Source organism: Asparagus officinalis, chromosome 1 (genome assembly GCF_001876935.1).
Source record: "Asparagus officinalis chromosome 1, Aspof.V1, whole genome shotgun sequence".
NCBI classification, from domain to species: Eukaryota; Viridiplantae; Streptophyta; class Magnoliopsida; order Asparagales; family Asparagaceae; genus Asparagus; species Asparagus officinalis.
The window spans coordinates 46,667,874-46,693,669 of NC_033794.1; the positions used below are offsets into that span (position 1 = coordinate 46,667,874).

Consider the following 25,796-nt stretch of genomic DNA (forward strand, 5'->3'; position numbering starts at 1 on the left):
AAAGTGAGATATCGGCTCTTCCTCTCATCAGTTCTAGGACTGACCTGTCGAGGGATCCTACAAGCTATTACAAATCACAGCAAGAACACAAATTTTACGTGGTTCGGCAATAGCCTACGTCCACGGGGCAAGGAGGGGGAGATCTACTATTAGAGGGAGAATATAAATAGGGTTTATAATCTCACAACCTAAACCCTCTCACAAACTCTCAGATCCCTCACACAAATATTCTCTTAAAGGAACAGCCGTAATTAACTCCGTGCACCGAACTCTCCTTCACAAAGCCTTGATTTGCAGCAGCCGCAAAAATCCCTTTAAGCTTCTAACCTCGCACCTGCTTTTCTCCGCAGCCGCAGAAAAAAAAACACACTTTCCACGCCTCTGCCTCCTCCGCTCACGTTTCCCGAAACCCTAGAGACAAGTTATATAGGCGCACGAACTAACTCGGGTGGGCCTTCAAGTGAACGAACAAATTAGTTGATTCGTGGGCAATATCTTCACGCGGAAACAGCGGAAACGTGGTTCTGCGCGCTCACGTGGGTCTGGCCCACCTCCCACTAATGCGTTCGTTCACAATTCTTCACCTCGGTGAAGTTTCTTCCAAAACTGAGCCGACACCAAAGCAACGAAATGTCCCACTTGTTGTGTAGTACGAACTCAATCCACAACAAGTCGAGAACCCGAACGAGAGTCCAAACAATCTCACCCCCAACAACTAATCCAAACTGGTTGCATCTGAAAGACTGCCTACATATCCTCTTGCCCAAGGAATCAAGCCGAACGTAGTTCACCCAATGGCCTCCAAAGGCCTCAACACTGAAGAATGTTCAAAAGGTCCAAACAATGACCAAACTTGACACCTGAAACAACTTTGGTCAACATATCTGTAGGGTTGTCCTTCGTGTGGATCTTCTCCAACATGACGTCTCCTTCATCCAAAACGTCACGAACAAAATGGAATCTGACATTGATATGCTTCGTGCGTGCATGATAAACCTGGTTCTTCGCCAAATAGATAGCTGACATGCTATCACAATATACCCGAAGGGTCTCCTGTGCAATCCCCAAGTTCTCCAATAATCCCTGTAACCACAAAGTCTCCTTCACAGCGTCAGTCAACGTCATATACTCTGCCTCCATAGTGGAGAGAACCACTGTAGACTAAAGTGTGCATCTCCAACATACCGATGATCCTGCTAGTGTAAACACATATCCGCTAGTAGACCGGCGCTTGTCCAGATCTCCCCCATAATCAGAATCCACGTAACCAATACAATCCTACCCTGTCTTCTCATTCTTCTGAAATACCAAACCAACATCCACGGTACCTTTGATATACCGTAGAATCCACTTCAATGCCTCCCAATGACCCTTCCCGGGGTCGTGCATGTACCTGGATACCATGCTCACGGCCTGTGACAAATCTGGCCTTGTACACACCATCGCATACATCAAGCTACCCACAGCATTGGCATATGGAACTTTGGACATGTATTCACGGTTCTCAACTGAAACAGGTGACATCTTAGCTGATAGCTTAAAGTGGGGAGCTAATGGAGTACTCACTGGCTTGGCATTGCCATCATAACTGAATTTCTTCAGCATCTTCTGCAAGTAACTCATCTGTGTCAACTTCAACCTCCCCTTCACCCTGTCTCTCTTAATCTCCATACCCAATATCTTCTTTGCTTCTCCAAGATCCTTCATCTCAAATTCGGATGACAATTCCTTTTTTAACTTTCTAATAGCTGAAGTATTCCTGGAAGCTATGAGCATATCGTCAACATATAACAGCAAATAGATATATTCACCATTCTGTAGCTTGTGCATGTAAACACATGGATCATATGGGCTTCTTGTGTACCCTCGGCCAATCATAAAGCCGTCGAATCTCTTGTACCATTGTCGCAGTGATTGCTTTAATCCGTAAAGAGACTTCTTCAGCTTGCACACTAATTCTTCCTTTCCTGCAGCTTTGAACCCCATAGGTTGTGTCATGTAGATCTCTTCTTCTAAATCTCTATGTAGAAAGGCTGTTTTCACATTTATCTGGACCAAATCCAAATCCAGCTGTGCCACCAATGTTAATAAAATACGAATCGACGAATGCTTTACAACAGGTGAAAATACCTCGTTGTAATAAACGCCCTCTAGTTGTGTATATCTCTTGGCAACCAATCTGGCTTTGAATCTAATTTCCCCAATAGAAGATCCCTCTTTTTTTGCATACACCCACTTGCATCTAATAGCCTTCTTACCCTTTGGTAGCTTTGCAAGTTTCCACATGTCGTTCTTATGAAGAGACTGCATCTCCTCCTCCATGGCTTCCCTCCACCTAATCGAATCAGAGCTTGACGCTGCTTCCTTGAATGTAGAAGGAATCAAATCATCAACGACTTCTGCTGATAAAGCATATGCAACCATGACATCGTCATATCTAGCTGGCCGACGAATGTTTCTTCTTGGTCTATTAGCTGCAATAGACTCCTGAACATGACCCTGTTCCTGAGTCCCAACATCCACTATATCCTCTAAATGCCCGGCTATCATCTAATCTCCTTCTAGTGTCACCTCTGTAGGAGCCTCGATGGATACAATGCTCTCTGGAGTGGGTGGAGTCACATCATCCTCCACCTGTTGTGATATCTCTTGAATCTGGTCTTCCTCCACCTGCTGAGGAACTTGAGGCTTCATCATGTACGCCTCGTTAAATATGACATTTCTGCTAATAACTATCTTCTTGTCTTGTGGATCCCATAACTTGAAGCATTTAACTTCATCTCTAAATCCCACAAAGACTGCTTTCCTCGCCCTCGAATTCAATTTTCCATCACTGACATGGTAATACGCTGGACACTCAAATATCCGAAGTGACTCATAGTCACTAGCTACCGAACCAGACCAACGTTCCAACGGAGTCTTCCCCTGTATCGCAGTGCACGACAACCTATTCACGAGATGGCTCGCATAAACCAACGCTTCGTCCCAAAAGGATCTAGGCAATCAACTCTGTGTCATCATACATCGCACCTTCTCCAGCAATGTACGTTTCAATCTCTCAGCCATGTCGTTCTGTTGCGGTGTCTCTCGAACTGTGAAGTGTCACCTAATGCCGTGATCCCGACAAAACTGCAGAAACGGATCACTCTTATACTCTCCACCATTATCTGAACGTAGAGTTTTCACCTTTCTACCTATCTGCAGCTCCACTTTCTTTTTCCACTCCACAAAAATATCCAGAACCTGATGTTTATGCTTCATCGGGTATACCAAATTCTTCCTGGAATAGTCATCAATGAAAGTGACAAAATAGTTGGCCCCACCAAGTGATGTGTGCTTGGAAGGGCCCCAAACATCTGTGTGAATATAGTCCAATATATCTTGGGTATTGTGAATAGCGGTACCGAATTTTACTTTTGTCTTCTTCCCAAGTATGCAATGTTCACACAGCTCCATCTTACAGGTCTTTGCACCCTTCAATAGCCACTGCTTCGCTAATACATGCAGGGACTTATCACCAGTGTGTCCCAATCTCATATGCCATAAGCTAGTAGTATCTTCCTCTGTGGTAATCAAAGCTGCCAGACCCCCTGTTATTGTCTTGCCCTTCAAGTAGTAAAGGTTGTTTTCCCTGACACCTCGCATCACCACCATGGCCCCTGTTATTGTCTTGCCCTTCAAGTAGTAAAGGTTGTTTTCCCTGACACCTCGCATCACCACCATGGGCCCCTTTGTAACCTTCAGAGTCGCATTCTCCAAGATCACCTTATAGCCAGCTGCCTCCAAAGTTCCAAGCGAAATGATATTCTTCGTCAATTGAGGAACAAATCTCACTTCCTTCAGCTCCCGAGTCACCCCGTCACACATCCAGATCCGTACTGTACCAATACCACCAATAGAGCATATGTGATCATTACCCATGAGCATAACATCCCCTCTTTCTAACTCCTCAAAGCTGGAGAACCAATCCCTCCTAGGGCAAATATGGTATGTAGCACCAGAATCCATCATCCACTATGTAGAGTCAGCGTAACAAACTGGCGGTAATGCAGAGCATGAATAGCCTGAAGAATCTGTATCTGAATTATCGTCACTAGCCTTGACAACATTCACTTCCGAAGCTTGTACAGCTTTCCCTTTATTCTTCCCGGCTTTGTCTTTCAACTTTGGGCAGTCGTTCTTCCAATATCCTTCTTCTTTACAAAAACGACACTGGTTCCTACCAATATTTCTATGGCCACCTCTTGACTTCGATCTTGAGCGATCACCTGGACGACGGTTTGGACCACGGCCTCGAACTGCTAATGCATCTCCCGATGCCTTCTCGGAGGGTTCGTCATTACTCTTCCTCAACTCATAATTCACCAAAGCTGAGGTCACCTCCTTGTAGCTAACCGTAGTTCTTCCATTTATCACAGTGAGAACAAACGTACCAAAATCATCATCCGGCAACGAACACAATAGTAGCATCGCTTTGTCTTCATCCTCAACCATGATATCTACATTGGCCATATCCGAAATTAGCTTCGTGAAGTTGTTAACATGCTCCAGAATGGAAACTCCCCTCTTCATCTTTAATTGGTAAAACCTCTTCTTCAAGTGAAGCCGATTCTCAATGCTCTTCGTCAGATACTTCTCATTGAGTGTTTTCCACATTCTCTTCACCGACGTCTCGTTCATTATGTCATAAATAAGATCCGGTGTCAAGCATGACCGAATAACTCCACAAGCCCTACTATTCATCTTCTTCCAAACATTGTCCTCCATATCAGCGGGTTTCTCTTGTAACTCAAAAGTCTCCTCCAAATTTTGTGCATCCAAGGCGTCCATCACCTGACACCTCCACAATCCGAAATTAATCTTGCCGTTGAACTTCGGAACATCAATCTTCGTGTTATGATGCTCAGACTCTGTATCGCCTTCGAAAGAGATGATCCCGATGTGCTTGTTTCTCCCATGTTGTCGATCTAATTCTTCAAATAGGAATCCTTCAGCGAATCCTTCGAACAAGCCCCAAATCCAACCAGGAGCTCTGATACCACTTGTTGTGTACAGCTGTCTCACCAAGGAAACAAGAATCTGAAGCGGATATCTCAACAAAGTGAGATATCGGCTCTTCCTCTCATCAGTCCTAGGACTGACCTGTCGAGGGATCCTAAAAGCTATTACAAATCACGACAAGAACACAAATTTTACGTGATTCGGCAAATAGCCTATGTCCACGGGGCAAGGAGGGGGGGGATCTACTATTAGAGGGAGAATACAAATAGGGTTTATAATCTCACAACCTAAACCCTCTCACGAACTCTCAGATCCCTCACACAAATATTCTCTCAAAGGAACAACCGCAATTAACTCCGTGCACCGAACTCTCCTTCACAAAGCCTTGATTTGCAGCAGCCGCAAAATCCCTTTAAGCTTCTGACCTCGCACCTGCTTTTCTCCACAGCCGCAGAAAAAAAAACACTTTGCCCCTGCCTCCTCCGCTCACGTTTCCTGAAACCCTAGAGACAAGTTATATAGGCGCACGAACTAACTCGGGTGGGCCTTCAAGTGAATGAACAAATTAGTTGATTCGTGGGCAATATCTTCACGCGGAAACAACAGACAAGTGGTTCTGCGCATTCACGTGGGTCTGGCCCACCTCCCACTAATGCGTTCGTTCAAAATTGATTGGAAAATGGTGTACCGTAAAAGATGCAAATAGTAATTGGCTACTCCAAACAAAAACAAAGTAATATCTACAAGGAAAACACTATAGGCACACCCCCAACCACACCTTGGGAAACACCCCCTCTCTCAGCTATAGTGCACGGGACCCACTTTAGATTTTTAAAAAAATCTAAAGTGAACCCCGTGTACTGTAGCTGAGAGAGGGGGTGTGCCCCAAGGTGTGGTTGGGGGTGTGCCTGTAGTGCCACTCTATCTACAAAAAGAATGCAGTGAAAGAGGCCAATGAGCACACACTCCAGTAGAAATGTATCAAAGAGAGCATGTCACATGTTTAGAGGCTGTGTTATACCTGTTATGCACTATATATCCTAAAAGTAAGTACCCCACAACATTGTTTTAAGATATATGTCTTATCTCACATGATAAGTTGAGCGAAATAATTCTCAGTTTATATTGTCATTGATATGTTATTAATCTAGAATTGCAATTTTGTAAATTTTACACAATATTTGAAAATCTCATTGATATTTTTACTCCTTATGTGTTTAATCTAATGATGTTCCATCATATTTTGTAGTATTTTGTATTGTCAAATTTATTTTATGCTTACATGAAAGGGACCTAGTTGGTTTTCAACACTATCTTTTATTAAATTAAGAAAATAGTTATATTATTTATCAAATAATGCTATAATATAAATTTTTCATGTATATTATTTTAATAATAACAAAAGTGGGAGAAATGATTGAAATAGATATGGAAAATGGGAGATTCAAAATAGGGGTAGAGATTTTTTTTTAGTGAAGAGATTTATTTGAAAAATTGAGCTTGAACGGCAAGCTTAGTTTTAATGGGAGTTCATGACTTGTTAAGCTTTGTGAGTTGTCATAACCTTCTCAAGAATATACACTCAAGTTTCATGCATGCTTAAGGGTTTTGTTTTGCACTCATTGATCATTATTTATACTATCATAAAATTGAAATGATTTGATTAGAATTTTAACAATTCATATACTTGATTTCAATTCTTGAGTTTGTTATTATCAAAAGAGATAGATTATTTCATGTTAATCACACAATCAACTCTTTTGATTAATAATAAACATTCATATATTTTTTATGGTGTTTTGAGATGAAGTGTGCAGTTTATACAAGTTCATAGCCTAGAAAGAAATCAGAAGTTAAATTTAGAAATGTCTGTCTCTTTATTATAAATCTATAGAAGTAAAAGGAACTCAATTCAGAGTTGTAAAACATAAGTTACGAAGATTTTAGCAAAACAGAGTCAGAACAATCGGTAGCAAACCAGATATAACTGGTTTCAATCCGTAGATGCCTGATATGGTCAGACGTCATATTTTTAGAAAAACCTAGCAGGGAAATTTGATCTCATATGCAAATGTCTGGTACTAAATTTTGGACATGTGGTCTCAAATTCAGACAATTGAACATGTGCATATCAGACAGATGAAAGCATGCACATAGGATACTAAAATTTTCATAGGCCATAACTTTTGATTCGGTTATTAGAATCAGTATTATAATATGTTTTCAGAAAGCTTGCAACATGCTTTACTAGATTAAACTGATGTTCACAAGTTTACTCAACCATAAAACATCTCGGAGCCTCAAAACAATGTCTGAAATTTGTTAAATGGAAACTAATTCTCAAAACATTTGCGGGAGATGCCTAGTTTTGAAATTCAGTCATCTGAATTATAATTTATACATCTGTTTACTAATTTGAGATATTTGGTCAATGCATTTTGGTCACTTGATTTTCTGAGTTCTAATTTAAATTGTTCATTTGTACCTCTCGATCAAGGGTTTGGAGAATATAAAAGTTAGGTTTTTTCATTAGAGTGATTGATTGGAACTTTCTACTTTGATCTCTTGGAGATTTTGAGATGACATCGACATCACAATTCAAAGGGCATCTTCGCAGTGACACCGACATTATTAATTGAATATCATCTCAATTGTTAAGGATGTATTTTTATCTTGAACTGTTTTTAATTTAATTCAGTTTGCAAATCTAGAGATCAGGTTGAAGTGATCTTGCTAAAATTCTGTGTCTTGGGTAGATTGAGTGTGAGAGTATATGACAGTTATATTGTGCTTTACACCTTTGTGATATTGGGTAGGATTAGGTGTAAGAGCTTTGATGAATGTAGGAGTTTGGTATCTTGTGACTTTTGATTTCACTTCTGTTTTTCTTTGTTAGTTTTCTTAAAGTGAATAATACCCATGACAAGGGGTGTTTACATGTAGTACTATGTTTTCTGAAGTTTTGGAAATTTTCTGGGATCCTTAAAAGCTAATTTTCTGTAAAACATGTATATTTGCTTTTCGTATGTCTGAGTAATGTTTTGTCAGTATGTACATGGTGATGCTAGGAGTGTTTTCATATAGTTGTTATCTTAGATTAGATGATGTTAGGTAGTTGTCGTTGATCTTGCTTTACATGAAGGATGGAAAATGTTTATTATGGATTCTGAGCAGATTATATTGGACGGGCTCCCACGTGAACGAGTCCAGACCCATTTCTGTTATCATGTTGCCTGAATCATAAATTAATGTTGAATAATTTTTCCAAAAGAAAACATGGGCTGCTGCAGCAGCCCATGTGATGTTTCTTTTTTCAAAAGTGTTGGGCCCCACCGAAGAAAATTTAAGACGTAGGCCCCACATGTATAGTAAAATATTATTATTTTATTAATGCATAATATTTTCCCAAACGCTATAAATAGACCCCAAATCCTTAAGAAAAATTCATTCAAAAAACAACAATGAATATATACAGATATATATTATAGAATAGCTAGTGCTCGTAGGAACAGTGCCTAGACCGAGAAGGTTTTATAGATCGAGGAGATCTTTGCCTAATAGATCGAGGAGATCTTTGCCTGATAGATCAAGGAGATATTGACAGTATTGGGTCGGTGCACACCAGAGTACTAGACTGCTGTTCCTGAAAGCAATTTGGCCTTGGGATCCTTGCACCGGAGTAGGCGAAATAATGCTTTAAGTACAGTATTTTACAAACGCACAGCAGCTGAGTTGGAAAATTTTAAATTACTGCACTTTATTTTTCTGTTCAGTTTTTGCTGTTATATATATGTATTATTCCAGATTTAACCACAGACGCCAACAATCTTAAAGCATTATTTTGATCTACCATGGATCCTGCGAGGACTCTTGGAGTGGACTATCTTAAGTTAGAGAATTTTAACGATTCCAACTTCAACGCATGGCGTCGGAAAGTAATCTTCGGGATGCAACTCCTGAAAATCTACTATGTGGTTTCTGAGGAAAAACCCGACTCTGAAGAAGACTTTGAAGCTGAAGCCTCTTGGGCTAGAGATGATCACTTCTACAGGAGTTATTTTCTTAACTGCCTGGCCGATCATCTAGCAGATGCTTACACCAATAAGCCCTCTGCAAAGAAAATCTGGTATGCTCTGGAGGACCAGTACAAGGATGATGAGAAGCTATCCAAATCTTACATCATTGACAAATTTCTAGACTTGTAGTTCGAAGATGATACTGAGGTTTTACCTCAAGTCAAAGAGCTTGAAAAGCTTGTTATGAAGCTGAAGGATGAAAATATCAGTCTTTGTCAAACCTTCATTTCTGGTGTAATTGTCAACAAGCTTCCTCCATCTTGGATGTCATTCTCCACTGACATTCGAAGAAGGAAAAGACAAGTGACTCTGTCTGATTTGAAGAGGTTCATTCGGATCGAGGACGAGACTCGAACTCGCACGTGTTAGACCCTAGAGGGGGGGGGGGGATTAGGGGCTTATGCTAATCTAATCCGATTAAATACCAATTAAAATTAATTAACACGTTATCCTAGCAAGTATGAAATACAACAAGAAAATAAACTAGGATAAGCAATATGAACAATGAGATATATCCTATATGATAGAGATATATGCAAGGATATATAAACAACACAAGGGTAAATAATCTAAACAAGATAGTGGATGAAATAAATGAGTAATGCACAATTGGCGATATAAGATAAATGTAAAAACAAATACGTCAAAGACAAACTCAAACAAGCAATATGATCACGGATTTCGGACCTTTCGTCCTACGTCTCCGCTACCCACTCCCGGGGAGAAATCCACTAACACAATCCGGTTTGGAAGCCGGAACTTCTTCTACACACTCGGTTTTCTAGTTAACCGAAAACTCTACAACTCACACTCTTGCAATCACACTCTACACCCACTAAGTGTTGGACCTAGCCGTGTCTCCCTCAAGTGCTCGGTTACAACCTCTCCCTAGGCACGTCAACCGACGCCACTCCTCTTGGGACGATCCCCGACTCTCACCACACACTCCTCACTCGGTGTACAAGTGTATTACAAAGTGATTCTCACAATAAGCACAAATATGACAAATGATTGTTCTCAAAACAAGGTGAGAACTCAATTAAGCACAACTCTTAGTCACAAACCCACAACCCCAAATTATACTATGAATGTAAATACAATAAGCTCAAAAGGTTGTGTGTGAACAAAGAGATATAAATCAAAACTAAACTCAATGTAGTTCTAGCTTAATAACAATGATAATCAAATATATAAAAAAGCTAGAAATAGAGTTTAGAAAACTTCTCAATATATCAAGAGTTGGAGGGAGAATAGTTGAATGCCCAAACACCAATAGATGATCTCCTCAAGCTCTTGTAGAATTGAATCACAAAAACAAACTCTCAATTTGCTTAAAAGCTTTTTAAACACACTTAAACCAAACTAAAACCCTTGTTAAAAACTTTATTAAACTTGATTAAAAACCCTCTTGGTTAGTTTAAGAGTTGAAGGCAATGGGGTACTTATACCCTCTCTCAACTCAGCCAAAAACCTGAGCAAAAGACAAAACACAACCCCAAGGCAACGGTCAAAAAACTAGCCGTTGGAAGCTGAAAACAACATCGTCGGTCGACCGGAAAATTCATCGGTCGACCGGAAAATTCATCGGTCGACCGGAAAATTCATCGGTCGACCGGAAAATTCATCGGTCGACCGGAAAATTCTAAACAAACACTAAACAAGTTTAAACCCTTGTTAAAATCTTTTAAACCATTCTCTTGTTGGTTGAAAGATGACACCAATGGGGTATTTATACCCACTCCAAAACTCAGCCAAAACCCCAAGCAAAAGTCCAAAAAGCCCCAGAAAAATCAGCTCAGAAAATAGCCGTTGGAGTGCAACGGATCTATTGTCGGTCGACTGGACTTTTCTGTCGGTCGACCGATGGAGAAGTTCGGTCGACCGACGGAAAAGTCCGGTCGACCGCTATCCAGGTCAAAACAAAAGAAAACGAGCAGAGACTTCGTCGGTCGACCGGTGCGGTCGACCGATGGAGCTTTCGGTCGACCGGACCGGTCGACCAAGTTTATAAACTGAGAATACAATATTTTCACAAAATTGCATATTCTATGTAATGTTTTTAAAAACACAATAGTAAATATGAAATATGTGATTTCATATTATAAACATGAAAACTCAAAAACTATGTATGTATATATAGAACTATATATATGCATAGAAACCAAAACTTATGTATATATATATATAACTATATATATATATATATATATATACGAAGAAACCAATAAATATGTGTGTATAGATATTGAGCTTAACGTACTTAACACACATAATATAAAACCCTAAACTAAATTACCCAAGCAATCTTGATCTTCAATTAAGCTTGACTTGGTACACTTGCGGATGAAGCTTGAACTTGATCTTTAACTTGAATTGTATAGGCTTCAACCCGACATTCCGCCAACCTCCTTTGGATATCATCGTTGAAGCGCAATCCATACAACCTCCAACTACGTTGTTCGTCTACAATAAATAGGAATACACAAATACTAGACAAACAACATTAGTGGTAAATTGTTTGTTAAACATCATCAAAACAAGAAGGCCAACAGCACGAAGACTAAGCTCCTTGCTAAGCAAAAGGCGTCTGCTAACATGATGGCTACTAACTCTGAAAAGGGTAATAATTCATCTTTCAAGAAGAAGAAGTCTTTTAACAGAAAGAAGAATCAGAATCCGAAGAACCTGAACGTCCAGAAGAAAGAGTTCAAGAAAAGCGGCAAATGCTTCAACTATGGGAAGCAATGAAATTTTGCCAAAGACTGCAAAGCACCAAAGAAGGAAACAACACACAATGTCAATCAAGTTGATGATTGTGTGGCCATGCTCTTCTAGGTAACAACTCTAAGCAACATCTCTAGTTGGTGGTTAGATACGTGTGCTACTTGTCATGTATGCTCCAATAGAGATATGTTCTCTTCTTATGTTGCTACCAAAGAGAATGTATCAATGACTGATCATTCTGTGGTTCTCGTTCTTGGAACTGGGACTGTGGTGCTGACTCTTTCTTCAGGAAAGACTCTCACATTGAAGGATGTGAAATACATTCTCTCAATTGCCAAAAACATAGTCTCTGGAAGCATGTTATGTGATGCAGGCATGAGGCTGGATTTCCAGGGAGGAAAGGCTGTATTATCCTTCAAGAAAATATATTTTGGCAATGCATATCGTACTGATGACATGTATAAAATCAGTACGAGTGCACCCAACCCCATTGTAAATAAAGTATCCTCTTCTGCTTACTTCTCTGTGTTATGGCACAATAGGCTGGGACATGTAAATTATAGAAAATTATCCAGCATGGAGAAGTTAGGATTACTTCTAAAATATGAGGGTAATAAACCTGAGAAGTGTGAAGTTTGCGCGCAAGCAAAGCTGACGAGGAAGCCATTTTCAAGTATCACGAGGAGCACTAAACTGTTGGATCTGATTCATTCAGATACTTGTGATTTCAATAGCTTCGTCACTCGTGGTGGCAAAAAGTACTTCATCACGTTCATTGACGATCATTCTCGCTTCTGTCACGTTTACCTGCTAAAATCTAAAGATATAGCATTCAGTAAATTTATCGAGTTTCGGACTCGAGTGGAGAAGCAGCTTGGACTACAGGTGAAAAGACTCAGGAGCGATAGAGGAGAAGAATACCGATCTAAGGAGACGAAAACATACTTCAAGGAGCATGAAATCATTGCTGAAACTACTGCTCCGTATTCTCCGCAATCTAATAGGATTGCAGAAAGGAAGAATCGCACATTGACCGAGATGGTGAATTCGTTGCTAATCACATCTGGTTTACTTACCTGCTATTGGGGAGAGGCTTTGCTAATGACAAACTGGATTTTGAACAGAGTACCATATTCTAAAGCTGATAATACTTCCCATTAGTTATGGTTGGGATATCTAGATTCTTTGGATAATCTCAAAGTGTGGGGGTGTCAAGTATATGTTTGAATTCCAGATATCAGAAGGCCTAAGCTCAAACCAAAGGCTAACAAATGTGTGTTTCTTGGCTTCGCTAAAGATAGCAATGCTTGTAGGTTCCTGAACCTTGGAACCAACTCCATCATTGAAGCTTGAGATGCAGAATTCTTTGAGGATAAGTTTATCAAAGATAAAGACTTATTGCTCAAAGATACAGCAGAGAATGCTAGTACGTTAGATGCACCAGAGGAGCAAGTTTCGTAAGAAACTAAAAATGTCAATAATGAAGGAGTTATCGAACCATCTTCCAAGCGTATCAGGAGGCAAAAAGATTTTGGAGATGACTTCATCACCTATAATGTGGAAGGAGACCCACAGACTTTTCAAGAAGTAATGCAGTCAATAGATGTTCTTCTGTGGAAAGAAACTATAGATGATGAGATGGATTCATTGGTCCAAAATCATACTTGGGATCTGGTGGATGTACCTGAAGGTGCAAGGCCTATTAGTTGCAAGTGGATCTTCAAGAAGAAGCTTCGTCCTGATGGTACTATTAAAAAGTACAAAGCAAGTTTGATGGAGAAAGGATTCTCTCAGAAAGAAGGTATAGATTTCATTGATATCTATGCACCAGTTTGTAGGATCACTATCATCAGAGTGCTTATCGCATGGGCGGTGATTAAAAGGTTCGTCATACATCAGATGGATATGAAGACTGTCTTTCTCAATGGAGATCTCACAGAAGAAATCTACATGGAGAAACCAGAAGGACTTGATGCTCCAGCTGGTAAGGTTTGTAAACTTGTTAAGTCATTATATGGACTTAAGCAGGCACCAAAACTCTGACATGAGAAGTTCAATGGCGTTGTTCGTAACAATGGGTATCAAGTCAGTGAATCCGACAAGTGTCTATATATCAAGGTCATTGAAAGAAAGGTGGTGGTCATCTGCCTCTATGTGGATGATATGCTCATCATAGGGAGTGATTTGGAGATAGTAATATCTACCAAGAAATTTTTTCAGCACAGTTCAGCATGAAGGACCTTGGAACTACGGACGTGATTCTCAGAATCAAAATCATATACTCTGAAGAGGGTATTTGATTGTCTCAATCTCATTATGTCGAGAGCATGCTAAGGAAGTATGACTACTACGACCGGTCAAAACTGTTAGTGTCATATGATTACAACAAGAAACTTCTACCGAACACTGGAAGACCAGTAGAGCAGCTGAGGTACTCAAAGATCATTGGGAGTCATATGTATGTGATGAGCTGCACAAGGCCAGATATAGCATTCGTTGTAGGAATGCTTAGTAGGTTCACAAGTAATCCTGGAAAGCTACATTGGGATGTTGTCCAAAGATTAATGAGATACTTGAAAGGAACTACAGGTCTGGGCCTATTATACACTGGATATCTGGGTGTAATCGAAGGCTATTCAGATGCGAGCTAATGCTCAGAACCAGATGAGTGCAGATCTACTGGAGGATTTGTCTTCACCATGGGTGGAGCTGTCATCTCGTGGAAGTCTAAGAAGCTGATGCGGCATAAACATATACCAAAAATATTACAAGTGCACAACCGTGTCAAGTTATAGTATAAAAAGTTATCAATCCTACGAGAAAGGTGTTTTGTAGGAGAAAATATAAATCGGTTCTTATGTTGTGTGCGTGACAAATAGGAGTGAAGAATAAGTGTGATTATGGAGAGATGGAGAGAATGAAAATGATTGTGTAAATGAATATATTTGAGAGTGGAAGTGATAAAAAAAATAAATGTGATCAACAAGGCAAGAATGAAAAATTAAGAAACAAATAAAAATCAAGAATGAAAAATAAAATTCAAAAAAGTAAAGATGGTGGATTCAATTAAAGATATGGGTAATCTAAAATTGAACCCACTTCTTAGAAAATGGTGATTCCTTAAAGGGTTCTAGCCTAAAGACGAATCAAAGAAAATAAAAATAAACAAAAAGAAAAACTAAACCTAAGAGGGTTCGAGCCTCAAGTTGATAGTGCAAGAAATTAAAATCTAACTACAAAATAAATTACAAAATCTAAACTACAAAATAAATTATAAGAATTAAATACAAGAAAATAAATCTAACCTATAAGCATGAAATAAATCTAAGGCAAGATGGTTCTAGCCTCTTGGCTATTTAACAAGAAAATAAAATCTAACTACAAGCATAGAAATAAATCTAAACTAATAAGCAATAAAAAAGAAATAAAAGAGAAAAATAAAAGAAATGCAAACCTCCAAATAATTCTTCATCTCCATCTTCATTATCCAACAAAGAGAAAAAATATTTAAAGTGGTGAAAAAAATTCTTTTATTAATTGTAACAAAAAGTTATAAATTTGGAAGATCTTCTCAATTAAGAGTAACCATCCTCTCCAAAAGGAGATACAAAAATTTTTACCCCTTTAACCCCTCACTCTCTATCCCTATTTATAGTAAACAATAATGAATAAGAGCCATTGGATGAAGACTTAAGCCCTAATGAATCATTTTTAGCCTTTGAGCTTTTGGGTTTGGATTCTTGGGCCTTTTGCTTGTTGATTTTTCATTGGGCTTCGTGATTTTCCTTTGAGCTTTGCTTCATTTCTTCATGATTCATGCTTCATTGTTTTGGTTCTGGGCTTTTGTTTCATGGGCTTCTGGCTTGATTTTTGGATTGTTCACAATGCGTACAAGAGGTAAGACTTTGTTTCATGGGCTTTGACGTTTTGGGCTTCATTAATTCATGAAAATTTAAAGAGTTTATTTTTCTCTTTGGCTTCATGGGCTCACTGTTATAAATAGCGGTAAATAGCCCCGCAATAGCAGTGCTAATAGCGTTAGCGGTCCCTTCCCGCGACGCTATCGCCCGCTACGCTATCGCGCAATAGCGGTGACATATTGTGGAATATGTCTGTTTGCAAAAGCAACCAATAGTGTGTCATAACGGTAAATAGTGAGCGATTGCATTCAAAATTTGTTTTTTGACTGTTATTTAAAAGCGGTTTGAGGCTTTTTTTTAATTGAACTCAACCCTTGACCATTGCATTCCACCGTCTCCTGTGATTTTCAGCATACTCCCGTCACCTCTCATAGCCTCTGACACCTACCTTGATACACTTCCTCTCACCTCCTTCACCGTGAGCTCCTCTTAGGGTAGTCCTGTCACCGTTAAGCTATTCTTCTTGAAGACGATGATTTTTTGACTCCTCCAGTCATCTTCGGTATTACGTGATGGTTACATGTCTATTTCATATTTAGGATCTCTTTAAATTATCTAATATGTCTTTTAGATTTCTTAGATTTTTCTTTAATTTTTCTTTTTTTTAGTATTTATACATATCTAAATTAGACCGCTATTTAACTTTGCGCTTTTTACCGCTATTTTATCGTAATAGCCCGAAATAACCTTAGCGACGTCTCACCGACAATGATTGCACAGTCATCGATGGAATCTGAGTTCTTCGCACTTTGTGTTGCAGGAGATGAAGCTGAGTAGCTCAGTTGTATTCTCCGAGACCTTCCATTGACAGGATTGCAAGGCGCAATTACTATCTATTGTGATAATCAGGCGGCGAGTGCTGTGGCAGCAAACTCGATGTTCAATGGAAAGAAACGGACCATTCGTCTGAAGCATGGCTATTTGAGAGAGCTCATTTGTCAAGGAGTCATCTCTGTGATTGACGTCCGATCTTCAGAGAATGTGGTTGATCCTTTGACTAAGGGTCTGAAAAAGGACATAGTCAAAAGGACGTCTGCTGGAATGGGTCTTAAAGTTTTGTAAGTCTTATAAATACTTATCATGTTTATTAAATTATTAGTTCAAAGCTTATGCTACTAATAATAAAATAAATGGTTCAAAAATCAAGTAAAATTTTCAAAGTTTGGTGAGTCTTACAAATACTTACCATTTACATCTAGTTATTAGTTCAAAGCGTATGCTACCAATGACAAGATAAATGGTTCAAAAGTCAAGTAAGATTTACAAGTGAAATGGTTCAAGTTTTCTTGGATTAGTCGGTGTTTAAGGCAAGGTTTGGGGGTTACATAACGTGCTCCATAAGGAACGATGTACTTAATTGATCTTTGATCAACCTCTAATACTATCCTTACCTGGCTGAACTACCCGAGTAAAACTTTGATCTTTTCACCTAGAATCCTATCATGTAAAGGGGATGGCTGTTAAGCCTTAATGGGTCCAAAGCATTTTGGATGCGGGGTGTTAGATAGGAAACACACCTAAAGGACTCACCTAGAATCCTATCATGAGAGAGGGTGGCTCTTAAGCCTTAATGAATTCAAAGCATTTCGGATGCAGGGTGTTTGATAGGAAACATGCCTAAAGAACTCACCTATGCATGGGTAGAGATTTGGCCGTCTCCTATGATGTCTTGTGGAAAGATATCGTAGAAACCAAGACATGCACAGGACCATAAATGTGCAAAGGCAAAGGCAAAGGCAAAGACAAAGCAAGTGTGGTTCACAGTGAAAACTACCACAGATAAGTTTGATCTTATGTGATCGCTGGATTTTTAGACATGTGTTGGTTCAAGTCTCTGCGACACCATGCACCTATCTTTTATTCAGTTGATCTAAAGAGGATTCAAGTCATTGTGACATCTACCTTATGCACAACGATTGAAACGACGACACCGTTACACAACACTAGTTTTTTAAAAAAATTGTGGGGGATTGTTGAATAATTTTTTCAAAAGAAAACATGGGCTGCTGTAGCAGCCCATGTGATATTTGTTTTTTCAAAAGTTGTGGGCCCCACTGAAGAAAATTTAAGACATGAGCCCCACATGTATAGTAAAATATTATTATTTTATTAGTGCATAGTATTTTTCCGAACGCTATAAATAGACACCAAATCCTTAAGGAAAATTCATTAAAAAAATAACAATCAATATATACAAATATATATTGTAGAATAGCTAGTGCTCGTAGGAATAGTGCCTAGACCGAAAAGGTTTTATAGATCGAGGAGATCTTTGCCTGATAGATCGAGGAGATCTTGACACTACTGGGTCGGTGCACACAAGAATACTGGACTGCTGTTCCTAGAAGCAATTTGGCATTGGGATCCTTGCACCGGAGTAAGCCAAATAATGCTTTAACCACAACGTTTTACAAACGCACAGCAGCTGAGTTGGAAAATTTTAAATTACTGCACTTCATTTTTCTGTTTAGTTTTTGCTGTTATATATCTGTATAATTCCAGATTTAACCACAGGAGCTAACAATTAACAGTCAGTACTAGGGATTGAGTACCAAGTAGTTCCAAGCCTTTCCCACCCACTAGTTCTAATTTTTATCATTATGTTTCCTTATCAGACTCTTCAGCTTTTATGTAGATTCTTTATGTACTATTTAATCAGGACATCATGATATTATTATCAAGCAGCTTATTGTTATGTATCTTTTCCTGCATAGACTTGTTATTTGTAATCAGTCATATTATATACTTCAATTGTTATATCGTACCTTTGTGGAGTTTCTCATCTACCATCATTATTTAATTTTGTGGTGGTGCTCATGGAGCTGGAGGTGTCTTTGCGTCTTTCATATGGAACTTTTTAACAAGTTCCCTTGCATATTTTTCTTAACTAATGAAAATATAATCATCCTCTTGTTTGATTTGTAAGCCAAGAAAGAAATTTCATTCTCCTATCATACTCATATAAAAAATTCATCCATCATAATCTGAAATTTTTGCAAAGATTTTTGTTAGTAGCACTAGAAATAATATCAACATATATTTAAAGAAGGATGATATCAAATTTATCATGGTTGATGAATAATGCACAATATATCATGCCTTTTAAAAACTATGACCAAAGGGAAACTTGGATGGTCTTTCATAGCAAGTTCTAGGGGCTTGTTTTAAGCCATAAAGAGCTTTATGAAACTTATAGACGTGGTTTGAAAACTCATGAGGGCCGGGTTGTGCAACATAAATTTCTTCTGTCGAAAACCCATTCAAAAATACACTTTTGAGATCCATTTAATATAATTAAAATTCTTATGACAAGCAAATGGAAGGAGCATCCTGAATGGCATCAAGTCTAGCTATGGGAGTAGAGGTCTCAACAAAATCTATGTCTCTTCTTGATTATAACCTTGTGCAACTAATTTGACTTTGTTTCTTGTGCCTAACTCATCTAACTTGTTCTTAAAGCTAAGAAAACAAAAAGCCAAAGCATATTCGAGTTCAAGCTCAGAAGATGAGGATGATGGTGGCATGGCTAAAGACTATATATATATTTTGGACTCTCCCTCTGCTTTTTCATCTCACTCTTTCAATCTCATCGCTCCTTCAATTGCATCCCATGTATTACGGGATGGCTCACAAGAATTTCAAGAACCACTTTAAATAAATAATGTTACACTTTAATAGTTGTTATCTTATCATCCCTTACATGTAGGAGTGAATGAAGAACTCTGTGGACGAGCTTATTTTTCTGATACTCTTTTCCAACTGCTCTCATTTTATTCATGTAACTAGTGAAACTGGTACCATCTCTTCAATAATCTCGGAGGATCTCATCTTGAAGTTCTTTTACTTACCCATTAGTATAGCAGGTTTGGCCTCCTTGACCTGAGACGTTCTCTCATGGGTGACTTCTACTAGCAATTACCAAATTTCTGGTGCAGTCACACAACCCAAAACGCAATTAAATTCTTCAGCAGTAAGTAAAAAGTAAAAATCATTTACTTTGGCATTTATTCTTTTATTTATCATTTCACTTGTTCTCAGTTTTGATAATTGTTGTTTCTACTACAGTGACAGTTGTGGAGAAGAACTTGAAAAAAGCAGATTTTTGGTCATAAGTCGACTCATGCACATGCATAAGTCGACTTATGGTAAGTCGACTTATGTTGTGTCGTAAGTCGACTTACGATCTGCTGTGGATTGTTAATTTTGGGCTCTGGCAAGTCGACTTATCAGACCTGTTAAGTCGACTTATGAACTCTTCTCCGGTTGTCGTTTTTTCGCTCTGCCAAGTCGACTTATGCAGACTGATAAGTCGACTTACGACGGGTTTTTTGAAAAGTTCAGGTTCCTATTTGCAGTCTGTTTGGTTTTCTGTTTTGGTATAAATACCAATACGATTTGAGGGTTCTGAGGGAGCATATTTGGGGAAATTGGAGCACAGAAAAGAGAGATCTTTCTGAGCTATTGGTTAGGGTTATTGATTGAGAGGTTGAGAGATTTGTTGGTGAGATTAGTTGGTTCGTTTGAGCGATTTGTAATCTCAATTTGTACTCTCCTTCTCTATTAGTGGAAACCCTCTCTTTTCTTGCCCCGTGGACATAGGCAATTGCCGAACCACGTTAAAATTGGTGTTTGGTTTTGTGCATTGATATTTGGTTGTTTTTGGCCTTCTTTGATCGGCGTTTGTTTTGGTTCCTCGGCGCCGCCGTCTGTCCCAACAAGTGGTATCAGAGCATATCACTGTTGTCCGTCCCTACAAGTGGTATCAGAGCATATCGCTGTTGTCCGTCCCTACAAGTGGTATCAGAGCTCGGGCTACGCTTGGGCTATTTGGAGGAGTAGATCGCTTTGGAAGTTCGTCTAGGGCTTCGTTTGGTGATAAAGGTGGGATCTTTTTGGTAAAAATCTCGTCTTTTTCAATTTGGATCTATTTCTCGTTTGTTTTCACATTGGTTTGGTGGTGTTTTGAGGATTATGGCTGAGAAAGAAGGAGTTATGGGCAGTACTTCCGGCGTGAAGACCGTCCAAAGCTCGAATATCCACTCGATGAAGATTGACGTGGAAAAGTTCAATGGCACAAACAATTTTGGACTTTGGCGATGCGAAGTCATGGATGCGCTCAACGTACAAAAATTGAAAGATACATTAGAGTTGGATGGGAAACCGGACAATATTGATGAGAAGGTTTGGAAAAAGATGAATAGAACGGCGTGTGGTGTGATTAGGTCTTGTCTCACTCAAGATCTAAAGTATGATGTGATTAATGAGACTTCTGCAAAGAAGATTTAGGAGATCCCTGAGAGCAAGTATTTGACCAAGAGTGTGGAGAATCACTTGCATTTGAAGAGGAGGCTTTACCGCTTCTAGTTGAAGAAAGAAACATCCATTGGTGATCACATGAACCACTACACGAAGCTTCTTGCGGATTTGGCGAATGTAGATGTGGTGATTGAGGATGAGGACAAGGCGTTGTTGTTGTTGAGTTCCTTGCCAGACGAGGAATATGAGACCTTCGTTCTTACCCTTATTAATGGGAAGACATCTCTTTCGTATAGTGAGGTCACCGCTGCACTTGTGAATTATCAACTTCGAAAGAAGGATAAGGAGACTTCGATTGAGCCGGTAGCGGGGGCGTTGGTCACAAGAGCAAAGGGTCCAAACCGTAGTGGGAGGTCGCAGTCTAGAGGGGCACATCTTGGAGTTCGTAAGAATCAGTGTGCCTTTTGCAAAGAGGATGGATATTAGAAAGCCGAATGTCCAAAGTTAGTTGATCGAGCCGGGAAGAATAAGGGAAAAGCTATTCAAGCTTCAGAGGCGAATGTTGTCAATGCTAGTGGCAACATTTCAGATTCGGATTCTTCGGGCTACTCATTATCTGCACTGCCGTCAGTTTGTGTTGTCTACTCTACAGAGTGGATGTTGGATTCGGGGGCTACATACCACATTTGCCCTATGAGGGATTGGTTCTCCAGCTTTCAGGAGTTGGAAAGAGGAGATTTCGTGCTCATGGGGAATGATCACAAATGATCTATTGGTGGTATCGGTACCGTTCGGATCAGGATGAGTGACGGGGTGATTCGGGAGTTGGTTGGAGTGAGGTTCGTTCCTCAGTTGAAGAAGAACATCATTTCACTTGGAGTTTTGGAGGCAGCAGGCTATAGGGTGACCTTGGCGGATGCACGCTTCAAGGTTACCTTTGGGTCCATGATTGTGATGAAGGACGTCAGAAGGAGCAATTTGTACTATTTGCTTGGGAGCACGGTGATTGATAGGGAGATGACGACTTCATCAGATTCGACTAGACTGTGGCATTGTTGGGTGCTGGGGTATATGATTGGTAATGTCGTGCATTGGTTGTTGAGGAGTGCTATGACCTGCAGATTGAAGTCCTGTGAGCATATTAGGATGAGCAAGACCGTGGTGGAGTTTGGCATTCCTATCCATCGAGCGAGGGGTCTTTTAGGAGGTGTTCAGTCAGGCATTTGGGGGCCTTCCAAGGAGGCATCATTGGGAGGTAATCGTATCTTGGTTTCCACAGTTGGTGATTGTTCTAGGCATTATTGGGTCGCGACCAGTTCCCGTTGGTGTAAAGTCCAGAAAGGTAACTCGTTGTTCTAGATTTGGTAGGGGTCCTTTCTTGCGTTTGTGCCGAGCTCACGGCAATAGGAGACACTTCATTGGTGTGGAGACTTTGGGGCGACGAGATGAGATGACAGTTTCGATCGGTCGTTCCTTTCCGGAGGAGGATCGGCGTTGGTTGTCGAGCATTGGTTCTGGAGCTTCGACATATTTGGGTCATCTTAGTCACAGGTCGTCGACTGCTGCATTAGGAGTTATTAGATCTGGTGGAGCTGCTTCAGAATTTGGGTTGCGTCGGATATTTGGATACCCAGCATTTGGTCACATCGAGGATGTGAGATTTGATCCGATTGCGCGTTTGGGGTTCGAAGGCTCAGTTGATTATCGTTTGGGAGCTTCTGATTTTGTTCTGAGCAGGTATGTCACTTTTGACTCTCTTGATCAGGTCGTTTGGATATCGCAGCAGGTGGAGGGTGATGCTACTTCACGTTGGGTGGAACTTATTCCACATACTCCAGATCATACTGCGTCATTTGGGATTCCAGCTGAGGTGACACAGGTTGGGGATCATTTGATTTCGGATGCAGATGATGGATTGGTTTTGGATTCGGTTGCAGCTGGTGGACATGATTTGGATACGACCATTGGTTCACCTCAGATGGAGGTGTTTGATTTGTATCAGTTTGGGGCCGCTATTAGTTGCAGATCCGTTGACGATATTGGGGAAGAGTTGCATACTTTTCTATTTGTTTGAGGGTCTTTGGAGGCCGTTTGGGTGAACTACGTGAAGGCTTGATTCCTTGGGTAAGAGGATACGTAGGCAGTCTTTATGATGCAGCCGATTTGATGAGCGACATCGACATTTGGGGTGGGTGTTCGCACTCCCATTTGGGTCTCAACATGTGAGGCATTTGTTTGGTTGGTGTCGGTTTAGTTTTGGGAAAACTTCACCGAGGTGGAGAATTATGGAGAAGAACTTGGAAAAAGCAGATTTTTGGTCATAAGTCGACTCATGCACAAGCATAAGTCGACTTATGGTAAGTCGACTTATGTTGTGTCGTAAGTCGACTTACGATCTGCTGTGGATTGTTGATTTTGGGCTCTGGCAAGTTGACTTATCAGACCTGTTAAGTCGACTTATGAACTCTTCTCCAGTTATCGTTTTTTCGCTCTGCGAAGTCGACTTATACAGACTGATAAGTCGACTTACGACAATTTTTTTGGAAAGTTCAGGTTCCTATTTGCAGTCTGTTTGGGTTTCTGTTTTGGTATAAATACCAATACGATTTGAGGGTTCTGAGGGAGCATATTTGGGGATTTTGGAGCACAGAAAAGAGAGATCTTTCTGAGCTATTGGTTAGGGTTATTGGTTGAGAGGTTGAGAGATTTGTTGGTGAGATTAGTTGGTTCATTTGAGCGATTTGTAATCTCAATTTGTACTCTCCTTCTCTATTAGTGGAAACCCTCCCCCTTCTTGCCCCATGGACGTAGGCAATTGCCGAACCACGTTAAAATTGGTGTTTGAGTTTGTGCATTGATATTTGGTTGTTTTTGGCCTTCTTTGATCGGCGTTTGTTTTGGTTCCTCGGCGCCGCCGTCTGTCCCAACAACAGTGAGTTTGTTATAACCAGACTCAACCATGTTCCAAACAAAGTTAGTGGACAAAAGAAATACTCTTATACGAGCTTTCTAAGACAAAAAGTTCATGCAATCAAAAAGTGGGCATTCAGGAAAAGTGATCAAGGTTCCTAAACATGTCATCTATCCTTAGGATGTTAAGCCTAAATAAATATACCAATGCTTTGATATCATTGTTGGAATCTATATGCACGCCTGGAAGGAGGATTGAATAGGATTGCCACAGCTTTTTGAGTTATCATAGACTTTGTAAAAAAATTAAATGGAAGTAATAAAATGATAAGCAAAGCAATAGACTCAGAAATAATCATAGCTAGAACACATAAGATTTTATAGTAACTTGGATAAATAATTCTACATCCACTCTTTCTTCTTGTGAAGGGGCTTCCTAACTATGTGAAACTTTACCTGAATCACAAATCCGATTCAGTAGGCTTATCAAGACTAAAACCCTAGTTTCACCTCAACTAGTCGTCTAGCCAATCCAATCACAAATTGAATAACCTAGCCTTAGCTAATACTAATTCCTCATTTCCCTCCTATTTGAGTATGCATTCAAACAAGCATACAACTGATCAAATGATTGTAAAAACAAGTTTAAACCAAAGTGTCATTACCATTTCGTGCAATACAAAAAGATCTTATAGCTCTAAACCATTCTTCAAAAAATATAACCAAAATTTAATGAAGAAACAATGAAAGATCTGATTGAGGACAGCACTCCTTGAAGAAACAATGAAGATGTGATAAGAAAAAAAGAGATGAGCTTTGCAGAAAGTTCTTGTGGGATAATTCTGATCAATCTTTTAAAACTTCTCTTGTCTCGTGGGAGAGGGTGTGCATGAGTAAGGATCAAGGAGGTCTGGGGATTTTTTCTGCCCTCATTTGGAATGTTGCTTCAGCCATCAAGTGTATCTGGCACATTTATACCAACAGGGAATCCCTATGGATTAAATGGATTCATGAAAATTATTTAAAACATTCAGATATTTGGCAAGTGGTTGCAAAGCCTGGTGACTCCTGGATGTGGAAACAGTTGATTAGAACAAGGGATAAAGCAATGGCTTTGTGTGGCGGTGAGAACAATCTTAAGCTGCTGATTAGTTCCTGCTGCAAAAATTCAAAACTCAGAATCTCTGCCATATACAATGCTCTCTTACATTCAACTAATGAAGTGCAATGGACCAAAGTTGTTTGGGGAAGATTAAATATCCCTAAACACTCATTCATAAGCTGCTTAGTCTTTCAAGACAGACTTCTAACAAAGGACAGGTTATATAGAAGAGGAATCATAAATTCTAATCTGTGTAGCCTTTGCGATGGTGCTTGCAGTGAATCCAGGAATCACTTGTTCTTTGAGTGTGCTTTCTCTTGTGAAGTATGGAATAGTATCATGGATTGGATGGATTTTAATTGGCGTGCCTGTCATTGGCATCATGTTTTAGAGTGGTTCACTGTCAGACAGCGTGGGAAGGGGCTTAAGCAGCTACTCAAGAACCTGGCACTGACAGCAACTATTTATTACATTTGGAGGGAACGCAATGTTAGAATCTTCCAACAAAAATACAGGAGCACAACACAGCTGATTAGAGAAATCGAGACTGATATTTGGATCACCATACTCAACAATCCATTAGCTAGATAAATCAGAAATGTGACTTCTTTTGTGTGGTTACATTTTGATTTAGAGATGTTCTGTTGAATGATTGTGTACTCTCATATTCTATCTGAGCATTTGATGTCCTATATCTTTCATATTTGGTTATGAATAAAATTTTTCATTGACTAAAAAAAAGAAGAAGATGTGATAAGAAGCTCTGGGGAGGTGGAGATGAGATTCTCTTCAATAAGTACCAAACAC

At 39.6% G+C, this 25,796-nt stretch overlaps 1 protein-coding gene across 1 annotated transcript; it reads left to right on the forward strand.

The window, feature by feature from the left end:
* LOC109833912 lies at positions 14,129 to 25,580 on the forward strand. Its single transcript, XM_020401776.1, has 2 exons — positions 14,129 to 14,390; positions 24,922 to 25,580. Exons 1-2 carry the CDS (start codon positions 14,129 to 14,131, stop codon positions 25,578 to 25,580), a joined length of 921 nt encoding a protein of 306 aa, XP_020257365.1.